Source organism: Diadema antillarum, unplaced genomic scaffold (genome assembly GCF_040938485.1).
Source record: "Diadema antillarum isolate AM-2024a unplaced genomic scaffold, OU_Dant_1.0 seq00000239_RagTag, whole genome shotgun sequence".
NCBI classification, from domain to species: domain Eukaryota; kingdom Metazoa; phylum Echinodermata; class Echinoidea; order Diadematoida; family Diadematidae; genus Diadema; species Diadema antillarum.
This window is the reverse complement of record NW_027271286.1, coordinates 578607-605108: the sequence shown is the minus strand read 5'-3', so window position 1 is coordinate 605108 and position 26502 is coordinate 578607. Positions and strand designations below refer to the sequence as shown.

At 37.3% G+C, this 26502-nt stretch overlaps 1 protein-coding gene across 1 annotated transcript; it reads right to left on the bottom strand.

The window, feature by feature from the left end:
- Nucleotides 1-984: 984 nt before the first annotated feature.
- LOC139729442 (minor histocompatibility antigen H13-like) lies at nucleotides 985-19866 on the bottom strand. Its single transcript, XM_071640367.1, has 9 exons — nucleotides 19672-19866; nucleotides 13403-13501; nucleotides 12281-12363; nucleotides 8680-8768; nucleotides 6990-7075; nucleotides 5804-5987; nucleotides 4585-4705; nucleotides 3500-3688; nucleotides 985-2256 (listed from the first exon to the last, which is right to left on the bottom strand). The coding sequence occupies exons 1-9, from the start codon at nucleotides 19864-19866 to the stop codon at nucleotides 2172-2174; spliced, it is 1131 nt and encodes a 376-aa protein (XP_071496468.1). The 3' UTR covers nucleotides 985-2171.
- Between the last annotated feature and the right edge of the window lie 6636 nt (nucleotides 19867-26502).

The following is a 26502-nucleotide window of genomic DNA, read 5'->3' as shown; positions in this document are numbered from 1 at the left end:
GCATTCAATAGCAGTTTAAAGGGACTGTACAGTACTGGTTGAGGTAAGGGATTCATGTTTTGAACATTTCGAAGTGAGATAATTAGAAACCTCTTAAGAAATATGAAAGAGCATGTCATTTTAAGAAGGATTCAACGTTTATTTGATGAAAATTGGTTTTGAAATGGCTGAGATATCCAAAAAAGTGATAATAATAAAAGGCGACAGGCCACAACTTTATTAGGATCTCTTTGTTTCACCTTGTTTTTGGATATCTCAGCCATTTCAATACCGATTTTCATCAAATAAACTTTTGATACCCTTTAGAATTGCATGCTCTTTGGCATCATAGAGTGGTTTCTGAATATCTCGCAAAATGTTAAAAGCTAAATCCTCACCTCGACCAGAACTGTACACACCCTTTAAAGACAAACTACAGAGTGAAAACTGACACACTACATAACTTCCCAATCTACTTGGTCTGCTATTACTACAAGATTCAGGTCTATTCAAAAATTCCCTACAGAGGAACACTGTAGACTTGACAACGGAATCTTATCACCGAGTACATTATTGTCATACACGGAGTGCGCACTTGAATGCAATTAAATGATTCATTCACTGTTAGGATGGCTTTTGTGCAATGACTGTCCACGACTCGAGATAGAGATTCCTCTTAATATTGACACGACTTCTGCATAATCACGCATTTATTATCTGTATATCATCAGTAGTATCTGTAAGTATCTTTGATGGTTCCTTCTGAAAGATGAGTGGGAAGTCATTGGATCCATAAAATGATTAATGCATCACTGGAAAAGGTAAATACATGTATACAAAAAGAAAAACACAAAACAATTATCATCTTACACCATCTTTAAGTGATTGATGACAATATAACCCTATGAATGTCTATTATGTGTGAAATGGAAGAAGAACATTAATGTCAAACCACTGCCAAAAAACAGCAAAATTCTGAAACCTTCCATACCTATTTGATGGCCTCCCGCTCAACATAGGAATGTTCTAAAAGGGCACACACATCTCGATGTATCATTCCGAGGTGTTGAACAAAAAGAAAAAATTGCATATAACTGGGTGTGGGCAAGTGGCTACAAAAGTTCAGGACTCTCATAGTGATATGTCATGACTTAATTTCTTTCTTTGCTGTGCAGGCTGCAAGTCTCTACTTTCTTCCTCAATAGGCCTGTCTTCATCAGACAGATGTTCAAACTAGCGGGCTATTCTGCGGTAGGAAAAATAGCCAGACATTATGAATGTGCATCTTCATTAAAGAGCCCACTTGGGAAAATTGGCCCAAAATTGATGCATGTTTACTCTGCATCATTTCCTTGGCTCAGCCACAGAACTCTATGTACGCGGCTTGAATGATGGGATGGAGAAATTTGGGGCTAATGGAGATGCAACCCACATAGCCCCCTAATTCACAAATTATCACGCTATTTCACAAACTTCACCAAGATTTTGGGGGCAATCAAGTAGTGCGTTATTTGCTTTTTAATTGCATGGATAGTGCGTCAATTTGACAGCGGGCTAATTTCCTAACCACAAAATAGCACAATATTTTGCAACTCCGGTCTGATGAAGACAGGGTTGGCCCAATGGTTCCCTTCTTTAAACTGACTGCATAGTGATGTACTCACGTGCCACTGTACACATTTGTGTATGCATTCATAAATAACACATTATTGTCATCATAATTTTTTGTTCTCAATGTCCTGAATAAGTGATTTCTTTTATGTCTGCCATAAGTTATAATTCTTACTGTTTCTTAATTGTTTCCATCTTTTCCATTTTCTATTTTATTTCAGGAAAATGAAACGGTGCACAGTATACGCTATTGGTAAAGAGAATTCTTTCAATCATGAATTCTACAGGGATTTGTGTGCAACTACTAGAAGCCCAAAACTTGGCCAAAAAAAAAAAAAAAAAGAGGAAAAAATCAGTTTCTCCAATCAAACTACAACTATAAGAAAAATCAAAGGATGCCAAGATCCACAATGTTTAAACTCAGAGACAGAAAAAGCAGGACAGCGCATATGACACCAAAGATTTTGTGAAGCTGTGGAAACATCGCACAAGGTTTTAGATGCCAAGGTGCGATGAAACACCAGTGGTGAGATTCAATCCACAATGACATTGATCCGGTGGTAGTTGAGACTGTGGTCCGCTCATTTCGACTTCTTGGCTTCAGCTGCTTTGTCTTCTTTTCCACTCGTGTCGTCAGCCTCTTTGGGAGCGGGGTTGTCTTCATACCTAGGATTGAAAGAGACAGAGACAGACGGGTAGACAGACATACACAGGGAGAAATAAAAAGAAGCAGATAGACAGACAAAGATAGAGATAGAGAAAGAGATGGAGGTATATATATATATATATATATATATATATATATATAAATAGATAGATACATACATACATACATACATACATACATAAATACATAGATATATAGATGGGTAGATATATAGATAGATAGATAGATCAAAAGATAGATCAATAGATAGGTAGATAGATAGATAGGTAGATAGATAGATAAGAGAGATGAGTAGATAGATGAATAAATAGATAGATAGATAGATAGATAGATAGATAGATAGATAGATAGATAGATAGATAGATAGATAAATGATAGATATGAAGGGAGAGACAGACAGACAGATAGACAGGTATGCAGGGAAGTAGATAGGCAGAAAAATGGAAAAACAGAAATACAGACAGACAGAGAGGTAACAGAATGCAAGAAAAGGAATAGAAACTATGTCATTGCTGAAGGGTACAATGTATACAGATAATCAAACTATTTTGTTTATTTAAGTGTACACAACCTATGAACTTTTAAACTATGGTTGCAAGTCAAAGTGACTGTGCGCTTTCATGAAACGGAGAACTAATCTATGCCACCACAATGGCACATTTTTCATTAAAATAAAACATCATTGTTGATCTGTCACAAACGGATTTGCACTCAACTGCATGACTAAAATTTATCAAAATGACTGGTGCTATTGGTGCAGTAACAATACAATAATGATAATAATAAAAGTAATAATAATAATGATATTAATAATAATAATAATAATAATAATAATAATAATAATAAGAACAATAATAATAATAATAATAAATGTAAAAATGACAATAACAGCACATTTACATTGCAAAGCTACTTTAGAAACACACTCTACTGCACATTAAAAAACAAGTTATACTGGTGCACTATTCAAATAAAGTTGTACATTTTAAGAAGATGAGTGTTAACCTGGTCAAAAACTCAAAACTCTAGCTGCTACGGAGGAAACCCCTTCAGTTTATAAAATACATAAAATAGTAAAATAAAATCATCAAATACACACGAGAAAAATGACCTCTTCGAAGGAAAAGTCAATGTAACGAAGCAGTGAGCACCCAGCTATTTTCCTCATTAATATTACATTACATCAGTATTCATTCTATCTAGTTTCACCCCTATGAGGTCTAACTGATAAGAGCGTCTTACTTGAACAAAGCCTTGAGGTCTCCTTTCACTAGAGCTACAAATAGCGGCAAACCGATGCAGGCAGGCACTAGGTAGAGCAGAGCCGGCTGGGCATGCTTGAAGCAGTGCATGACAGCGATGGTGGCGAGCAGGCCCAGAAGGTATGCTGTGAAGCCGGTGTAGAAGTAGGTCCGCGCCCCTTTTCTCCTACTGCAAATGACAACAAGCACACAAGTGGTGAAAAGTCGAGAAGAAAAAATATGGTTTTAAACTACTTTTAACCAACTCTTGCATCCTAGAGAATTGTGAGATATTGTAGATGGTCAAAAGAAATTGAAATTCCTATATATTTCTTTTTTAAGTTTTGAAAAATTTAAAAGATTTAATTTTACTGTATTTTGAGGGTGCCGAGTCTGAATCTGGATGGTTTTAAAGTATCCAAAATGGCCACCAAAAATTGACATTTTAATATGGATTATTTCCTTCTACGTGGTTACAAAACAGAAAACAAATTGATGGGTTTATCTTGAGGGTGCTGAATCTGAAGCTGGCTGAGGCAACTGTTGCATTCCTGAGGGTTGCGACATATCCAAGATGGCTGCTAAAAATGGGAATTCCGATATAAGTATGTCCGTAACTGGTGAGAATATCAAAAACTTTTTACTCCTACATCCCTCAGGGTTTTGCGATATTCAAGATTTTTCATTTGATTTGATTTATCTATTTTGTTGTTGTTTTGTTTGTTTGTTTGTTTGTTTGTTGTTGTTGTTTGTGTGTGTGTGTTGTTGTTGCTGTTGTTGCTGCTGCTGTTGTTGTTGTTGTTGTTTATTTTATTTATTTATTTATTTATTTATTTTTTTTTTTTTTTTTTTTGGGGGGGGGGGGGGGGGCATTTTGGTGGCCATCTTGGCCAGACAGTAAAACTGTGTTCAGCCTCTGGCACCCAGACTACCTCACCATAATTAGAGTCTCAGATGCCATGTGAGGACACAGTAGATCTAGCGCCTCACAAGGGAACTGCCTCGAAAAAGCGAGGAAGAGTTACTTCAGCATCTAGCCAACGAGGAATAATCATTCTTTGCCGGTCATATCACAATCAAACTCACCTGACATCAAAACGCAGAAGGAGGGCAATGAAGATGCCTGGAATGACGATGTCCCCAAGACCCAGCATGGCAAAGTTGTTGGCTTCCAGACCCTTCTCTAGGATGTCTTGTGGGAACACCACTGCAAGTATGAGTGTACCAGGGTTAGATGGCTTCATATCGAATTTGAGAAATCACCATACTAAAATAATCTAAAACTTTCTTTTCCTTTCCAAACGTTGGCTGTTGTTGTTTTGTTTTGTGCTTTGCACGACTATGCAAAGAACCCCAGTATATGTACAGCCAGGAAATCTACATAACAAATAAAGGATGTACCGTAAAAGTGGAAATTTTCTCGGTGTTGAAATTTTTGCGCATTTCACGCAACCAGAAACTAGCGCAAAAATAAAAGTATGCAAATATTTTTGCCTGCCATATGTTCCAGTAGCTGAGATCCTGATTCCGCGGAATTAAAATCACACGAAACTCTTCTTACCCTGCTGAGCGCAAAAAGTTAGTCGCGCGAAAATATCCACTTTTACAGTATGTGGGACTTCAAATTAAAAACATACACGTAACTAGGTTGCAAATTCTTAGTTGTAGGGGCGTATTCCGACAGAGGATAAGGATAGTTAATGCAAAGTGATACATGCACATGACTTATCAAACCTGGATGCTCTATACTGACTAAAATTCTTGATGGGAAATGTACCCTATCAGAATATTTTTTTTTTTTTGTTCATTGTGATGTTAAAGCCACAGGAGCTACCACCGACTGTTTTTTTTTAAAGTTTCTACAGTGTTTTCATTATTACCTTAATACAAATACTTCATGGTGGAAAATAGAAAAAAACAAAAAATAAAAAACAACTTGAGATATTTGCAGTGTAAAAAACAAAAATGGTCATAAAAAAGTCATACCGTATTCTATCATTCCAAACTCTAAACTCAGACAGAAAAGGAATGACAACACTGGATCCCCAAATCAGCCATGATTTTTCAAGCCTTTTAAAAACTTGCTAGATTTTATGAGCCTTGTGATGCATGGTCAGAAATGTCATATGTTTTGCTTGTCTACAAAAACCAGTCCACTTCAGTTTATCTCTATTAACATACATTCGGACTAGAAGTGAGAGGTTATAGTAATATTATTATTACAAATATGCATACACATTTCAATCTACATACAACGTATTCATAAACAGAAGAAAATGATTCCGACTGTTTATCAAATGCTCACGTTTGATTGGCGCTTCAAACGACTTGGCAACTGTCACCATGACGTTGGTACCGAAGACCCAGAAGATGTCGTAGATGAAGAGCCCACCTAACAAGATGCATCCTGTCATAATGGTGTTCAGCTGGAGAAACTCTACGCCATTGAGAGCAAAGGCCAGGCCAAAGACATTGTTGGCTACCCAGTGCTGGAAGTCAATATTTCAAAAACACAAAGCAAAACAAAACAAGCAAAAAGAAAGGTTGAGGTCCATAAATGGTAATTTGCACTATCTGAGCATGGAGAATATACAGCATCACATATTATTGACAATGAGTGTATCAATATCTTAAACTTCTGTTTTAGTTACAACTTGCCCTCTGAAATTCTTATTTCTTTTTTTCCTCTAGTCCCTGAATATCCACAATATGGCTTGTTGTTAGCTTCATGCACGTACAGTGGAGCCTTCGAAAAAAAAGAAAAGAAAAAGAGAAACTTACAGTGTACACAGAGAATAGCTGTGATGCCAAAAACCAAGAAACGAGGTTTTTTGTTTGTTTGTTTTTGTTTGTTTGGTTTTTTGTTTAGAGAGACTGATATTTCAACAATCCCATTCCTCCTTGTTAAAATACTATAGAATGAAGTTTGTATGTATATTTTCATTGTGTGTATGTGTGTACATGTGTCATCGATACAGTTGTAAAATCCTTTGCAAACTGTTACAAATTATTGCTCTGCTTAATCAAACATCTCTCTTTCTCTCTCTCTCTCTACTTTTTATGACACTTTGTGTTAGTAAAACATTGCATATGATGTCAAATCTCAAAACTCTCAATGTGTTTTGGTGTTATATTTTTAAAAATGTCAGTTATCCATACATTTGACTCTATAGGGTTCTACTCGTATCTAGTTACAATGATGGCACAAATGAATCAATGAAATACTGTTTATTTGCTCATATGTAATGTAGCTCCAATAGGTGTACACCCCTCAGATCTGCTTTCCCTATCCTAGTCATTCCCAAGGTCTTCACATTGGGGCTGATATATCTGCATCAGTAGCTCAGTAGAGTGCAAAACTCTTGTAATTTCTACATCATGAACTACGTATGTATGTTTACAGTGAATCAGCTCTAGCTCCAACAAGAGCAGCAGTTTGTAGAGCATGAAAATCTTATCGTGTAGGAAACGGAGTTGAGTGTTGCACTCACCTTTTTCCAAAGATACCACACTCCAAATGCTGCCCCAACACCTAAACAGATCAAATCTTTGTTGTCAAACTCGTAGTTCATTAACTCTGTGAACAAATGGAGAAACATACAGGTATCAGAACATACGTGTACATCATCTGGGAGTACCGACAGAACACACGCGGAAGTTTGATATTATAGTGTACCAATTCCATGTCGATCGGTTTAGCGAGGTATCAATTAAGGTACATTGTACAGAAGCACGTGCATTGCATATTATTATCATTCAGTTCAAGGCATACTTGGAAAAAAATATATATATCGATAGCATGATCGTTGGATTGAAAGAGTCAGGTGATCGATTACATGTAGTCTATTTCACATCATTTCTGCTTTTGTCTGATTTCTAAAATTTACATTTAAACCCTAATAAACACTGACAAAAATTTCTAATATTTTGCAGAGGGCGTGTCTAAAGTATATTCTACAAATATAGCAAACACAATACTCGAGGCATTGGAACACTTTAATATCGTCATTACATCTATAGGGATTTTCTGAGTGGGTAGATCAATATTTCAGCTATAGGACACAGATACATGCATTTTTTAAATTTGACAACCAATCTAAACTACTCCACATTTGTAATGAATCTCTAAAAAAATGATTTACTACTTACAAATGTACAAACACGTATCATTTTATTCAATAAAATTTGATCGTGTTTTGCTTTGTTTTCCTTCCCGATGACAAATACCAACATATAATGATATCTATGTCTGCATTTGCGTCAGTTTGTTTTGAGACACTTAAGAATGAAAAGACAATATGAACACGAGGCCAGAATTAACACAGGTCTGTAGATTCAATTATAGGTCATGGATAATACAAAAGTTGATTGTAAAAATGAGTGTGACATATCGCATACAATGGTACAGTTGTAGCAGACGTCCAGTAATAAATGCACACTAACAAGCATAAAATGATGTGCAAGGTACTGTATGCCTGTTTCACGCGTGGGGCGGAATCCACGTGCCCCCCCCCCCCCATTTCGTGCAATAATTCTGCCATGCGAGAAGACCTTGTCATGGGGCTTCTTGACATTGTTCTTTCAAGTCTAGCGTAAGTTTTGAGACCAAATTTTGCGACATCTGCGCGGACCATTATGAAGCTACGCCCATATTTAAAACGGCATGTCACCCCAAAACATGCACACTTTTGTGATCATTTCCTATGGAAAACAGTGCTCTGTCATGAAACTCATGAAAAACCTGACTTTTTTGTTTATACTATTCATCACTTTGGTTGATGATTTTATTCTAATTATGGAAGACATGTGGTCCATGACAATTTGCATTGAAAAAACAAAGAAAAATACAAAAGAAAAAAAAACACAAAGAAATACATAAGAAATTCTGAAACAATAAGGATTTAAATGACTTCTGGAAGTTTTTATGATGTTCAGCTGTTGAATATGTTAAATGGACTTGATTTAAGTTGCTTTTGTGAAATCCAGGCTACTAACCAAAAAAATGGCATGATTACATTAACCCGTTGAGGACGAGTCCCGAGTATACTTGGGCAGGTGTCTATGGGAAATGCGTGCCGTAGCAAATCAGTCCATCCTCAGGAGACGCAACTCTCCATCTACACACCTGAAAGACTTTGAAGATGTTGTTACATGTAACATATAAGTCACTCTTTTTCTTACCCTCTTTCTTGTCATCCTTCCCTTTAACGAACAGCAAATGGTAGCTCTCGTTGGGCATGGATTCTGGAACCAATTTCCTCACTACAGGACTGGCGGAAGATAAAACAAAAGACAGAAACAAATGAAGAGGGTTACTGCACTCCAACTACATGTTTAGTTTCATTAGAACAATGGTCCTGTGGATTCCTCTGAAATCTAATACCAGTACATAATGGTCACGCACAGAAGCTTTTACAAAATTAATGGCAAAACATAGTTTCAGTATGCCTGACAAAACTTTGATGGGTAACAACGAAAATTATGCGAAATACACAATGTACTATGTGCAGCTGTATTTGAAGACTAATACGCCTATAGTGTCTCTTGCAGAGACTCCAACTCTCCCGTTTTCGACGGGAGATCTCCCGGCGAAAGCCCATTTTTGCACAATCTCCCGTTCTCCCGCTTGAGATTTGATTTCTCCCGCCCTGGCTCTGTGTCTCCCGTTGGAAAGGATTTCTTACTTATTGCTATATCGTATGTTGAAAAATAAGCCTTAGATAGCACGAGAGAGCATCTAGAACCCTAGACTGGGTCCCAGCCGCAAGGAATTTCGCGCTTCGCGCACATCAACTTGGAATCTCCCGCTTGCTAGGGGTTTCAGGTGGGAGAAAATCCAGATCAGAAGGTGCTTGGGGTTGGAGTCTCTGCTCTTGGCATGTCAATTATCCAGCTGATGCTTCATCATGATTCTTAATCAATAACAAATTGGGCCATAGTAGCATCCATCATTCTTCAGCCGAGAGTGAATTGCATGCATTTGTAGGGAAATACTGTAGTCGGCGCGTATGCAGCCGGCAGGCCAGTAGCTGCAGCTGGGCTGCAGAGTGCTGTATTATCCCCGTTAGCGACACGTAATAATGACCGGCCGAAAGTTCATGATGTTCGAATCCATGCTATCACCATGCATATTACATGTACATGTACAGTGGCTGTGCTTTGGAGTAATAATTGGCATGCAACACAGAAAAGTATGAGTGAGATCATATAATGCTCAAGTTTGTAGATCATTCATTCAAGGATAAAGTTGTGTCAGATGATCCCAACAATGTTACACTTTAGATCTCAAAATACTCCAAAACAACTTGTTATCCTTGCAGATTGTGTCAGCCAGACAAGTTTCTTGGTAGACCCTTTTGAAAAACAGATTGCAAGCTACATTAATTCAAAATGGTGGAAAAATGAATTTTGAATCATTCCCAGGATGCTGTTTAACCTTTAAGAGCTAACTGGTAAAGTATCACCACTAGATGGCAGCAAACATGGCTATATCCCTGATCAGAGAGACAAGTGTTGAAGAGTATAGACCAGTTCGTAATTCCACTTTGCACATGAGCAGAAAAAGGTCATTTGTACCAACAGGCATTTTGGTTTATCATTTCACTGAAATGAGCATCTGTGATGTAATGATTATTCATGTGATCCTTATCTGATTAGTGCTTGCCAGCACATCCACCTGATAGCAAGCCTGGCATTTGCAATATCAAAAGAAAAAGGTTGTTATTCCATTACATACGAAACAATAAATTAGATGCCTGCTAAAATGTCAACTGACGGACTATTCTGGTCACCTGGTCTATTAATAAAGCGCAAGCTCATTCTTTGTTTGAACATGAATTCCACAAATTGTTGTGTCGGGCAAGCTTATGCATTATACCGCTTTGAAAACGAGTGAAGTGCCTAACCAACTGAGAAAAAAGAAAGGTCATTTGTACCAATGTGTACATGAGCTAATTACGAACTGGCTTATCAAAAAGGGTCTTTGTCCATGCTGGGGCCGGTGTATCATGGAGAAAGTCTGGCTAATAGTTGCGACAAAAGTTAAGATGCTGCTAGCATGCATATTGCAGGGTGCTACAGCCCCTTTGCCTGGTTGCCCGGGCCACTGCGTGGCCAGACAGGTGTGAGAGAAGGTTTTGTAATGCCAAATGCTCTATCACATTCTCTTTAACCCATACCAGGCCGGGCTTTTTGAGCTGTTCTGTGGCCTGGGAGGTTTGAATCTATTAAACCCCACCCTAAACCTAAATTCAAGCATAATTATGCTAAGATTAATTGATTTCAGCCAATGAAAATGAAAATAACCACATCTTTTTGAATAAGATGAGAAAACTCCATAGCGTCGCTGCGGTGACAAGACCTTGTACCTCAAATTTTGCTAAAAATGACTTTTTTGGATTAATTGTCCGAAAATCAGTTAAGTGCTGTCCTATCCAAATCCTAGCTGTCTTACTCCAAAAATGAAGCCACCATGGCATGTCAAAGGAATGGCGTTCCCATTTGATAAAGTGCATTGGCCACCATATTTTTGCTCTCCTGAACATTTGACATTTTGTAGATAAGAGGCCTTGTTGCCCCAGTGACGATAGACTTTGTACACACAATCATGTTTTTGAGCCATTTTCGGTCCTACAGGTATATGTGTAAAAGGTCCTACAGTGCTGTACAAAACTGTGTGCCCGATTTTACAAAAATGGTGTCATGAGATGTGCGAGACTTGAAAGTAAAGTCAGTGAACAGCGCGGTCAAATAATTTCGTGCAGTTGAATAGCGTTAAGATGTGGTAGTGTCATATGTTGTGTAAATGTAAGACAAAAACAAACACAACCCCCCCCCCCTCATTTTAGGGTTAAGATGTGATAGTGTCATATGTTGTATAATGTAAGACAAAAACAAACACAAAAGGGCCAAGATATACCTATCTTGTAGGTAAATGTTTGTTTGTTAATCTATTTTGCGTGTGCAATTTCCAGGTAAAGGTTGAGCTTGACCTCCTCAAAAGCAGTTTTCTTTAGCTAATAAGTGTGCCCCTTGGAAAGTTTGCAGTAAATAGCCACATAATGAAGACAATGCATGGCCATCAAGTCAAATTTGGCATACACGATCTTTATATCATTACACCAGTAACTGCCATATTACACAGAAATAACCAGAATTTGAGAGGCAAGAAGACTTTTCCTCTGTGTGTGTTTGTGTGTGTGTGTATATGTATGTATCATGTGTGTGTATCTAAATGTAAAAGGGAGGCAATCCCCATGTAAGGGGAAAAAAGAGATAATTAAAAGCTATAAGGTTTCTTCAGAACATAACAGGAACGATAAATCTAATCTTTGATCCTAGTGTGTTGAAATAAAGCTACAATGAACTGAAAAAGAAAAAAAGTTTAAAAGAAAATTAAGATTGCATGTTTTAAATCAGTATGCCGAAATGGTGTGATAAACTTTTTTCTTGTAAAATATGTCAGTGTGTGTATGTGTGTGTGCGCGTATGTATGTGTGTATTAACTCATAAAGAAATGTATTCATTCAATACTTTAATATCTTATGAATGAAATAGTATGGGGACAGGACTTTTATATAAGGCATAGCCTTTCTGTCTGTCTCCGAACACTTTCAAATGTATTGTATTTTCGTACTGATGCTTATTGTGATCATTCTTTTCTTGTTATTATGGTGTTGTCAATTTTCTGTATTCTCCTGTTTGTTTGTTTTTTTACTGAAAGTGTTGAATAAATCTGAATCTGAATCTGAATCTGAATCTGAAAACTGCCCAAATGACTTACCTCAGAATGTGGGCAAGGGCTAGGACTCCTAGAAAGAAGAAGTATATCGTCAGGAGCAGGTTGATATATTCCTTGGAGAAAATCTGCAAAGTGACAAATACACCATAAATGGAAGATTACTTACAATGAAATAAAGTATGAGAAATGAATAACGAAAGGACAACATATATTTGACTGAATTATCATGCACAGCTATTAAAGATATATTCCAACTATCAAATCCTAATGTTGACAAATCATCCAACATTACTGGGTTTGTTGTTACTGTTCTTGTTCTTGTTCTTTTTCTCTCTTTTTTCTTTGACTGTATGGTTGGGAGGTGCACAAGTACTGCACTATTAACCCTAAAAAGACTGGGCTATTTTGGTAGCTCGAAAGACCGGTGGGGCGGGGGGGGGGGGGGGGGGGGGGGGGGTGCTAAAGGGTCCCCCTTAAGATCTCGGCCGTGTTTAGCGCGATCTGGTGGATCTACAAGATCGTATATTCAAATTTTCCAAAATAGCCTTCTTTTATTTTATTTTGAATAATTATTCTTATTTATGCAAGAAATCAGACTCTTTGATCTAAATCAGTAAATAAAGCTCCAAAAGTGCTCATTTTTAGTCTAATTATTCTTTGTGGCATTTTTAGCAAATGTACTTGAAAAAAAATTTGGTATAAAAATTAATTTCTTATTTTATTGTTTTATGAATTTCTTATGCATTTCTTTGTTTTTTTGACCTTTTGTTTGTGTTGCTTTTTTAAACAAAATTTGTGGCAGACACTTTTTGAAGCATAATACTCCTAAAACAAATGAATTTTAGCCATTGAGAGTAAAATTAAGCATATTTATATGAACCATGTGAAAAAAATCATTTTGCATTGACTTTGTACACAAAATCACATTTTTTAGCCATTCTCGGCCTCACGTGCATGTACAAAAAGTTATGTAACTTCAGAACCGTACCCCCGGGCGTCACAAATTTGGTGTCAAAATGTGCGAGAAACTCGAAAGAAAAAAGTCATAGAGCATCGCGGCAAGAGCATTGCATGTTGCAGAGTAATCGTGCGAAATGTTGAGGGGGGCCTTTTAGGCCCCCCCCCCCAGTCTTTTTAGGGTTAAAAGACATTGGAACAGCATACCTGGAAAACAAGATATATTCCAAACAGTGTTGCACTGGCTATGATGGGAAACATGGCTGCGTCTTTGTCGGACATGATTTCTGGTGTTTCTCCATTCTCCTGCAAGTACATGTTGTATTAAAAAGGAAGAGACATACAATACAATGCATTATGTTGACATTGACAGATAATGTAGTACTTTACCTGTTGACTATATTCAAAGCAGGATAAGCATATAATGGCTGCAAAAGACAAGAAGAGTTATCAAACTGTAAATGCATATATTGGAAAAGACAATATTTACTTATTTTTTACAAGAAACTTGCCAGATGCACATACAATGTACAAAAAAGAAAAAGAACTAGAGAGGGGCCGTCAAAGGCGGCAGACCCACGCCTATTTGTACAAAGTCGGGGTAAACATAATGTGCATTCGGTCATCTACCAGAATTCGGCCACTTAATTGCCAGTGTGCTTTATCACCAGCCAGTGAGTTCTACCAAAGATCGTACACTGAAGTGTACGATCTTTGGTTCTACAGTCACATCACACGCAAATCACATCATTACACATACGGTATTAACACTCATTCACGTACAGGAAAGTCCTCAAGTCTCCTCCAAAAATCCATCGAAAATCCCAAATTCCACAGTCAAAAGTGCAGAATCGGAACTTTTCCAAGCGCGCGCGAATTAAGTCCAGTTTTAAGAGTATTGTCTACGCGACGGGTCGTGGAAAAAGCGCTAAAAATCGAGAAATACGCCGTTTTCTTGCGGGATATTTTGATTATAGCAAGCCGAGAGTGTGATGATATCAAAGGTCGTATGAGTGTACGATCTTTGATGGTACGATTGTATCCACAAAAGCGCAAAAGAAAAACAAAATTTACGTACCCCCTAGGCAATTACCCCTTTGATTAGTGTCTACGGGAATTATTCAATGCAAGGGTTGAATGCAAATGTCTACTGCACCAGTATTCGGCCACCAACGAGCGCCGCAACGTCCCCGATGCAATTTTGCACCAACAGTGTAGAGCGCGATGCATTGTCAGCGGCCTTGCACAGTAGTCACGCATTGACATTGAGCACGCATATCGTGCAGAATGACTGCGACCGAGCAAATGCTCCTCCAACGAAAAAAACAATCAATGTTAATTTGAAAAATCATCAAAATGCGGGCCAGTTTGTGATGACGGAGAACGAACTTTCATAAATCTAGAAGGACATAGTCCCTCAAATAGGCCTAAACGTAAATTTCGGAATTCTTACGAACATTTGAGCAGCGAAGTCGGATCGTTACGGGGTTAATGTTTTCGTATGGTAGCGGAAAATCGCAAAGTGAGAAACGGGAAATTTTCGGAGTGGTCACTATACCATGGGGTCAAAACTTCAAGGTCACACAGAATTTGCAAGGGTCAACCGATTATCACCAAAATCTAATCGATTCTTTCCTGCCATTATCCAAACATCCCCATAACATTTCGTGCAAATCCGTTTACCCGTTCTCTTGTTATCTTGTACACAAACAAACAAACAAACAAACAAAAAAACAAAGAAACAAAAAAAAACAAACAAACAAACAAACATACGGAACCCTTTACATAACCCCCTGCCGATTTTCATCGGCGTGGGTAAAAAGAAAAACAAAATTTACGTACCCCTAGCTGGGCAATTACCCCTCTACGGCAATTATTCAATGCAAGGGTTGAATGCAAATATCTACTGCACCAGTATTCGGTCACCAACGAGCGCCGCAACGTCCGCGATGCAATTTTGCGCCAACAGGGTAGAGCGCGATGCATTTTCACCGGCCTTGAACACGCATTGACAATGAGTGCGCATATCGTGCAGTGTGACTGGGACCGAGCAAAATTATTTCATGATTGAGGAATGCTCCTCCAACAAACAAACAAAAAAAGAATCAATGTTAATTTGAAAAATCACCAAATACGGGACAGTTTGTGACGACGGAGAGCGAACCCCGAACTTTCATAAATCAAGAAGGACACAGTTCCTCAAATAAACGTAAATTTCGAAATTCTTACGAATGGCGTTGAGCAGCGAAGTTGGATCGTCTTACGAACAGAGTTGCATGCAGCGAAGTCGGATCGTTTGGGAGATACGCTTTTGTATATGGCGCGCCGATCGACCAACAACACTGTTTATCGGCGATAAAAACTTTATCGAGCGATAAACTCTGTTTATAGAGCGATAAACTCTGTTTATCAAGATGAAGCTCTGTTTATCACACCTTTATCAACTGATAAACTGAATTTTTCTCGATAAACACCGTTTATCGGCGGTCGATAAACAGTGTTTATCACAAAAAACTCTGTTTATCGGTCGATCGATAAACATAGTTTTTCCTCGATAAACACTGTTTATCACTTGGTCGATAAACATAGTTTTTCTCGATAAACACTGTTTATCACTTGATAAACAGTGTTTTTCGTTCGATAAACACTGTTTATCGCCGATAAACAGTGTTTTTTCAGTGTTTATCGCCGATAAACAGTGTTTTTCGGCGATGAACAGTTAATCGGCATTATTGATCAAATGGCGCGCCATATTTGTATGGTAGCGGAAAATCGCAAAGAAACGGAAAATGTTCGGAGTGGTCACTATACCATGGGGTCAAAACTTCAAGGTCACACAGAATTTGCAAGGGTCAACCGATTATCACCAAAATCTAATCGATTCTTTCCTGTCATTATCCAAACATTCCCTGAACATTTCGTGCAAATCCGTTTACCCGTTCTCTTGTTATCTTGTACACAAACAAACAAACAAACAAACATACAAACAAACAAACAAACAAACAAACAAACAAACAAACATACGGAACCCTTTACATAACCCCCTGCCGATTACATCGGCGTGGGTAAAAAGGAAAGGTAAATGAAGGATTCCGTCTAGATGGAATCCCATTTTCTTTGCTTAAAGGGGCATTAAATACGATTTTCATAATTTCACATCATGTAGTACATAAATCAACAGCTCTGTGTATAGATTTATGGAATTTATTGTGGTTCTTGAGCAGAGAAACAATAATTTGAAAAACCTTAAACAAATTACACTGAACTAGGATGATGACATAGGAGGCTCACATATCTCAGAAATGTAGCAGTGTAATTCCACTACAATACCGCTTGCTAGCGAGTTCAAATGTGTATAATCTATGCATGTTTTCTTCTTTTGTTCTGCTTCCTTGAGCCCCAGCTCATGCATTCTTGTGGTGACCCTGCCATGTCATCATCCTTGTTCATTGCAATTTGTTATAAATTTTGAAAATACTGTTATTCTTCATCCCAATTATCATAAATTCTGAAACTCTGTCCTCAGTATAACTAATTATTTTATAGTTGTTCAAATGTAAAAATCTGAAAATCATCTGGAGGTCTCCTTCAACTTTCATAACTTATATTTCTGGTCAGTTTCTCTTTGTTGCATTTAAAAAAGGAAAGGTTTTTCAGTAAATGAGGTAAGGATACATACTTAACATAGGTTTCTTGTGATGCTTTGAGCAGGGTCCTGCTGCTCCTGAATACAATTGTACACAATTTGTACATGCAGTATACAGTGTATTCTATCTGTAACATCTAGGTTGCCTACATACAATGTATGTACAAGTACGTGTAGTTCTACTTCACATATAACATGTAGAGCCTAGAAGTTTAGAATTAGAGACTACAACTGCAGGGGCGGATCCAGGAATTCTGTAAAGGGGGGGGGGGGGGGAGAGGGGCATGACTAATATTTCTGGTGCCACTTCCGGGTTTCATTTCATTTTTTCTTTTTATTTCTTTTGTTTTTAACGAAAAATAAAGGGGGGGCGTGCGCCGGTTGCGCCCCCCTCTGGATCCGCCACTGCAACTGTATAAAAACATCTAGACTTGTAAATTTTCAGGAGAGAAAGGTTCCAGACTTCTTTGTGGTGTGTGTGTGTGTGTGTGTGTGAGGGGGTACTGAGGGGGGGGGGGGAATCAAAAGCTGACCAGATTTCATCATGAACTACAGAATTGTAGGCCCTATATAATTTCCCTTTTGACATGAATTTGAGGGTAATCCAAAAGGGCTGAATTTTTAAATGAACATTAAACTGACATTTCAAAATCGATTATGGTCAATCATTGGCAAAGGATACGGATCTAGAGAATCAATGTTTCTTTTGCGAACTGAGACCGAGGTTTGCAAGTGCACTGGGAGCCTATCAACAATAGCGCATGGTGATATTTTCACGTGTTGTTAAATTTGCGGTCCAACGGTGATTCACAAAAATTAAACCCTCGCAAAAATAACAGCTTATACAGTACACGTTCATGTATGAACGACAAGACTAATAAGAGAAAAAAAATCTGTACGGCATGTAAGATCAAAGTTAAGAAGGCCCCTTCTAGGAAAGAAAATGTAAAATTTTTAATGCACGTTCTTTGCATTCAAAGAGAGCTGACAGAAGGATGTGTAGTAGCAAGTACATGGCGATGGCTGAGTGTAATAGTACTATAATACAACGACAATAGTATCTAGTATGATGGTGCATGTTTATTGCTAACTGCGACCAGCAGCCCCAACGTACAACGTACAGTGTTGGGGCTGCGCCGTTTTGGCATCAATATTTTAATGTTGTACCAAACGGGTGCCGTTCCGGCGCTGTATTTCCTTAATTTTTCAACAAAAACTACTGGGAATACTTACATGGGTCGACTAAACCTAAATGATTCACATCGGCGACTGTTTGATGCATTTCATTGCTTATGATGCAGAAAATGCTGTCTTATAAGGCAAATATCTTCAGCTCACCGATGCTCACTAAAACTCACAATCACTTGCACATGCGCACACAATGCATTCAGTGCAGTGCATTGACAGCTGTATTACTCGCTACATGATGCATATTCACCGTGCGATGATGCATTATTCATATCCTTTTGCGTCCGTAACGTTGAAGTCATTGTTTACGCATGCGTAGATGCGTACTGATGGATATACACGTTCAAAATAGCAGCAAAGCTCTCCACTAGGGCAGACCGCCTACTCCTAAAAAATGTGGAAAATTATGCAGTTTCCAGATAAATTGGTGAGAAGGACCAAGGCAATGGGGTAGTGTATATTTCATTTTATATTGTCACTGTGTTTATGATGGACATTTAGCCATGGTTTATTTGTGAAGTTGCCGTATATGTGGCAATAGGGAGTTGTTCGTGATTCTCACTTGAACGAAACTGCGGGGTAGCCGCCAGGACCCCGCCGCAGAGCGGCGGGTCTCCGGGGCTAGTTTATTGCCAAACCGGGCACCCCGCTTCGGACCGTTTTTGCTATTCCCACTAACACTAACAGTTAGATAAAGTCCCAGCAGAGTCCAGAGAGAGAGTTCTATCCCGATTACGCCGCGAGCAGAACTCTCTAACATTAGCCATTCACACTAACAGACTACAGACTACAGTATCAATGACCATATGAGTACAGAAATGAACTAACTGTAGAATCTACCGTCAGGTTAACCGCGACAGCCACCACACGCAGTGTGGCGGCTGCGCCGTGCTCCCATATCAGATCTTCATGTTGAACAAACGGGTGCCTTTGCGGCGCTATATTTCCTTAATTTTTCAACAGAAACTACTAGGAATACTTTATACATGGGTCGATGAAACCTAAATGACTATCATCGGCGACTGTTTGAGGCATTTCATTGCTTGTGATGCACAAAATGATGTCTTATAAGCAGCTCACCGATGTTCACAGAATTCACAATCACTTGCACAAGCGCACAGAATAGGGGAGCTATTCGTTATTCTCACATAAGCGAAACTGCGGGGAAGCCGCCAGGACCGCGCCTGGCGGCGCGGTCTCCGGGGCTACCGTCAGGTGTTCTACAAAATGAAATTTGTCTAAATTGACCCGACGTGTAACGTTATAGATATAGGCCTAGACCTATTTAATGTCATTTATTAATAACAATAACAGTCAGTCAGTGTCTATTTGAGAATGTTTGTGCAACGTACTACTACTGTATTACACAGATGCGAACTAACGTTAGAGTTTCTAGGCTCTAATAACCAGACCACAAAGTTAATATATGAACCTAATGCTGCCGAACTCATGTCTCACGTAACATAGGGGCTGTAACATATGGTCACACTAAACCACGACCACGCATGCTGCATCCGTGTGAACGCCGGCAGAATTCACTGAATGAGTCTCAGTCTTGATATCACTATCAGTAGTCAGACATTAGGCCAACAGTGTGTGATCAATATAGTACAAGCGAAGCTCAGTAGGAAGCCAAACTCACTCTTTGCTCTTTATGATATCTCACGGAACGGAATGAACCGAAAAATATCGGAATCAATGCCATCATCACCAAACTGCCATAAGCCAGGGCCATACCCTCAGAGGTTGCTGGAATTTTAGCGGTTCCATTTCCAGCTGTTGCATTGAGAGTTGCGTTGATGGTTGCCGAGATCGTGTCTGTTGCCTCCTCCGCCATGATTGAGAATGCAGACGTGTTGCAAATTTCAGATGCTTACCGAGGATGGCGCTATTTCATTTCAGTCTAGGTCCAAAGAACTTGTGGGATAAAAAAAATGAATAAATACATTGTAAAAGAAAAAAAAAAACACACACACTTTGTTGTATCGGTATGACCGTAGAGTTCACAGTGACTTAACAGCAAAGAACATGCACTAAAAGACCTTTTAATGGTTTTACATTCCCCCCCCCCCAAGCTTGGAGGGGGATCTTTCTTAAATACACACGCACAAATTCACACACACCCACTCATATAAAGGGTCATCGTCCGAGGTGAGGCTTCTTTCGTGGAACTAAATGGACTATGGTAGTAAAAACCCTCAGCATCAGCTTAACTTGCATGTTTCTACGTGTGATATTAATGTGACTAACAAAAGACATGGAGAGGGAAGATTTAAGTTATGCTGAGTCAAGGGGAAGGTGCATTGCAATGTCTTTTGTTAAACATATCACTGCAATGATTGACAGATGAGTGACAAAAGGAATATAATAATTGAAGGGGTCGGTGCAATATAGTGCTAACCCACACAATGGTCATTTTGAGATAATCGCTGTTGAATGTTTGGAAAGTCCATGCGTGCATTTTTTACCATCTTATTGGTTGAATTCAATTATGATATTTTCACGGAGGTTAGAGTGAAGGATAAGGATCATGAAAATGCATGTAACTAAATTTTGACAAAAGTGTGGGTTAGCACTATATTGCACCGACCCCTTCTATTGGTTTGTAAGGATTTTTTTTTTCTGGGAGTTCCAAAGAAATCTGAAGAAAAATAGAAGAAAAAATCGTTAAAAATATATGGAATGTTTCTAGATATTCGTTTCATCGCAAAAGTGATGTTGAGGGTATCATAAATCAACATAAATCAACATGGATTTGAATTACAGGGGACCTTTAAATTTTGATAACGCTTTAATTTCACGAGATCATATAAAACGTATAAGGCTGAAGCATCGATCATTTCAATATTCGAATGCCCTTCTCATTCTCAATGGAGGATATTTTATGGTAAATTGATCTATTTACTCCATTTCGATGTGTACAATGTTTGATTTATCGAGGAAAACAGTTTTATCTTTTTTGTGTGCACATGACATGTGTTTTTCATTATGCTGGTAGTATTGATCTTTTACAAGACCTTAGATTTCTACTAGATCGTATACTCTCTAAAAAAAAATCGAGTGAAAATTTTCACTCTCAAAAGAGTGAATACAAAAAAGAGTGAATTTCGAGTGAAATTGGAGTGAATTTTGAGTGAAAATGCTCATTTTCACTCATTTTGGAGTGACGTCAGGGATCACTCGAAGATTTTGGAGTGATCCCTGACGTCACTCCAAAATGAGTGAAAATGAACATTTTCACTCAAAATTCACTCCAATTTCACTCGAAATTCACTCTTTTTTGTATTCACTCTTTTAAGAGTGAATATTTTCACTCGATTTTTTTTTAGAGAGTACATTATAGCTATGATGATATTTTCCTTTGGGGAAGGGAGGATCCATATTGATCGGGGGGGGGGTGGTCAAGAAAGGTTTAGGTGGGGAGAAGATCATGGGACTTTTAAAGGCATAGTCTACCATTTGCAGATGAAACAAAAACCCATGCAGCTTTAGTGCTTTAAAATAGTTCTAAAATGTGAGTTAGGGACAGAAACAACCACGGTAAAAATTTTAATCGGTAAATCAATGTTAAGTATTGTTAAACACACATGGTTTAATTAAAAAAAATAATTATATCTCCTTATATTTTAGGCTTTATTGCAAAAAAAAATTATGGCATAGGATGTTTTGTGATACAACTGACCTACATATACTTGTAGGCCTATACATCAAAAGTGATATCTTGAACATTTTTTAAATCACTGCTCCCAAAGGTATTTAAAACAGGACCTTTAAAGGGACTGTACAGTATTGGTTGAGGTGGAGATACAGGTTTTGAACATTCCTAAGTAAGATAATGAGAAACCTCTTATGAAATATGAACGAGCATGTGATTTTAAGAAGGATTCAACGTCTATATGATGAAATTTAGTTTTCAAATGGCTGAGGTATACGTATCCAAAAAAGTGATAATAATAAAAGGCGACAGGCCACGCCTTTTATTACGATCTTTTTGTTTCACCTTGTTTTTGGATATCTCAGCCATTTCAAAACCGATTTTCATCAAGTACACTTTTGATACCCCTTGGATTGCATGCTCTTTGACATCTCAAAGAGTGGTTTCTGAATATCTCGCAAAACGTTAAAAGCTAAATCCTCACCTCGACCAGAGCTGTACACACCCTTTATAGGGTCTGACAAGTACAAGAGACTTATCAATTGTAAAACGGGTTAACTCCATTCTTGTTGATTTGACATTATTATATGCGATGAAAGCTGCTAGCCAATCCAGAGAGAATAGTATGAAAAGGTTTTTTTTTTATCATAACGCCAAGAATACAGCTGTAGTCTAACAAAATAAAGAGTTTGATCGCAAAAACCGATAAGTCCATTATTTGTCAAATATCAAAATAAAAAGAATACTAAGAAAATGTTTGCTTCTTTTGACCATAGCTTCAAAAACGAACCTTGAGATTATGTAGTGACCAATATATCATTTAAAAGGTATCATTTTGTACTTTATGACGGAGATCGTACTTCAAAATCTTCAAAAATGGACTTATCGGTTTTTGCGAACAAACTCTTCAAATGAAGAACCATCCGATATGATTAATTTTGCTCTCTGTGATGATGGGATTACTATATCTACAGATGACATTTAACCCGTGTCGCGATCAAACTACTAATCATAATGTTTTGCGTCTATTTTCTATCCTTTTAATGTTGCAATTATAAGAATATGTACATTTGAATACACAAAATATAACGTATAAAAAAGAAATGTATGTATAATCATAATCACCATATTCATACATAAATAATTATATATATATATATATATATATATATATGTAATATATTTGTATTCAAACTCAATATGTATTTTACGGTGTTTGTGAAAGTAGATGTAGGCCCTATCTCACAAAAAAACCCACAATTCAAATGCTTTGTATTGTTATGAATATGCTTTATTTTGTAAATGGTAGTATCTCAAACATGATGGATCTTTTTTCTATCTTAGCGTTACAAAGATGGCATGGAAAGTTTACAGTTAAAAATTCGTCAGAAACGTTACAAACGATACAGACATTATATACCTGATGAATTGACTGTCGGTGTATAAACACGCGAAATCAATTGCAAGTACTTGAGTATAGCTTGATTATAAGGAAAGCATGACAATAATATTCGAGGTAGGACTACTCTACATAGAATATTTGCTGTGTGAGTTATGCAGATTCTAGCGTCGTTTGCATAATCTTATTAGATGAACTTGAAGAGTTTGTTTGCAAAAACCGATAAGTCCATATTTGCAAAATGGAGATATTTGCAATTAAAGGTCAAGAAAAATAAAGAGAATAATAAGAAAATTTTTGCTTCTTTTGACCATAACTTCAAAAATATACCTTTAAATGTAGTAAACAATATATCATTCTAAAGGTATTATTTTGTACATTATGACAGAGATCGTACTTCAAAATCTTCAAAAATGGACTTATCGGTTTTTGCAAACAAACCCTTCACTTGCAAAACACTGCAACATTACTATATGCTACGAAACGTATACACTGCACTTGCAAAACAGGCATAGTGCAAAATCAGTATGCAAATTATCAACAAAATTAAATGAAAACATAGAATTACGATATGACTATTACGGGGTCGTTTCTTTGCCTCGAAATTCCGGGTTAATACGAGGAAAAGTTTAATATCTACGCTTTTTAATACCACTGTATCATAATTGCCAAGATTTTACATTGTAAACCACGTTTTTACGTTTACACTATTATGTGTGCAAGTCATTCTTTGTTTACAGTGTGTGACGAAAGATCAGTGATATATTAGTGAAACAATAAAACAACATCTGAGTATTCATGCGGGCACACTGCAGAAAATGGAGGAAAACAAGCTCATAAGATTTACGTCATTGCGACTGTATGACTTATGAACTACACAACCATAATAATTACTTGACTGTGGAAGTAACTGACAAGGTTCACCATGCAAAGCAAGTCCGATAAACATATTCCATATGAAATACAACGAAACGATTTGATATACAAAATATGAAGTAGAGACTACAAAGAATATCTTACAGTGTATGCATTCTACGTGCCATACGTAATCAGTCATACCTATAGAACTATAAAGGATATTTAATTACGCAAGGGAAATACAACATTAACAAGAAATTTCAGAATACACCTTTTGAAATTACGTTAATGTTAGGTTGATGGAAAGTGCAATAAGGGTTTATAACAATGTTGATTATTACAGACTGGAAACAATTGTTTACAAATAAATCCAAAAATGTTGATTTGTTTTAAGCGTTGCAATTATTGCTACCGGAACAGGACAAACGGAATATCGTCTTAGCAGTCAACAATCGGTAATTCTGCCTTTTTCGTGTGTGTAAATCCTGCCTGCTAACATAATCAGCTTCAAGCATTTATAGGCTTTACGATGAGATACAAACCTAAGTAAGCATATTATTATTTAATTCAATTAAATTATATTCTATTTCCGTTTTTCGACAACAAAAATGACAGAATATACATCTCACTTTCCTTAATGATAGACATGATAGAAATTACGTGGATTTAATAGAGTAAACAACAATAAATGTAAATTTATAGTAACGATACAATATAAAGGGACTTAAGTAAAATGAAGCAAAGTGAAAAATCAATAATTAAATGTACTTTGTGAAAAACGGAGGGACCCACTGAAAACAGAAAAGACGATGCCTGCAGACAATGTTTATGGAAAGTGACATCCTCCTCCCCCCCCCCCCCAAAAAAAAAGTGCTGATAAGTGCCAAATATTAATAGTCCATGCAGCTCTGAGGAAAACACAACACCTTTTTTTTCCCACATGACAGGTTAGCTGTAGCCATGGAGTTGATGCTTTGAATATAACACAGATTTCCAAATAGAAAACATATAAATTTATGTGCATTATCATAGTTTATAAAAGTACATGAAATACGTCACAATATATCATGATTGAACAGTTGAATGACACAGCTTAAAACATTCGCGGTGGCACTATATAGCAGAACACTTAAGGAATGACAAAAGAAGATGAAAAGAGTATGCCAATAGGCTATAATAAATTTCGGTATTGTTATTACGTCATGAGGTCTCCTCAGGCATCAAACATTATGCCAACAAAATCAAACATTATGCCAACAAAATCAAACATTATGCCAACAAAATCAAACATTATGCCAACAAAATCAAACATTATGCCAACAAAATCATAAATCTGCCACGCGATGGCGTAACGTCGAACTGCGCTTGAAACACAACTAGACTGTCTTTTATGCAGACATAAGATATAAATAAGAAATCACTATTATGACAAAATATTCTTGGATTGCTATGTTTGGAGGAAACAGATTTTTACATCTAAAAGCAAAACAAAATATCTCGTTTTAACAATGATGATAATTTTGTACAGAGGTGTAATATATGAAAAATTGTATTTGTTTAGTACCCTTGTCCTCAGAAATATCTGTGTCTCATACAGTGTATTAGCTGCACTGGCTGCAGTGATTATAAACTGCACATAATAAAATGTATGATGACAATAACAGCATATCATGAAATGCTAGACAAAACTAACTATAAAAATATCTATACAAGCTGCATACACAAGCACACAATTAAACTGTCCACTTAAACTATGAATGACATATTAAAGCAAACCAAAAAGATAATTAAACAATAACATAAAGCAGTCACAATCCTCAGGTGAATGGTCAATCTCGATGAAAGGGAACAAATCTAGTGGAATTCTTCTATCTTTGATAGTGAGGATGCATTGTGTGTGTGTGTGTGTGTGTGTGTGTGTGCTGAACGGTACACAGGCATTACATTTGTTTTTGTCTTTGATGACGTACATGCGGAGGGGAAGGTACCGGTAATCGGTGATAGCATTGTACACTTATGTTTAACAATATATATAATACAACGCTTGAAGGAAGTCATGTATAAAGCATTATAATCGTTGCTTTACAAAGAGAGAGTGAGAGAGAGAGAGAAATAGTCAATGAGTATAATTTCGGTTATCATAACTGAAGGAGAAGCAAGTCTGAGGTTGCATCGCAATGAAATAGCGCAGGAATCAACAACATCGAAGTTGGTACAGAATTCTTATAACAAATGCAACGTATAGGGTAAAAAAGAAAAGAACAACGGCTGACCGTATACTGTTTTCTACTTTTCCTTTTGAAAGATAATTGACAACATGTCAGCAAATTGTATTATTGACAAAGATAAATCCAGTTCAATCCACATAATTCTTCTTGTCACATTGGCATACAGTCATACATTTTCACAATGGTAATAACTGTAAATCGTTCCAATTCACATCCACGACTTACAGTACACAGGAGAAATAACACAAATATTCATCATAAGGAAACCCTTGAAATACCGGATAGGCATGACAAGTTATTCAAGACACTCGATCTCACCTAATATCTGTTGAT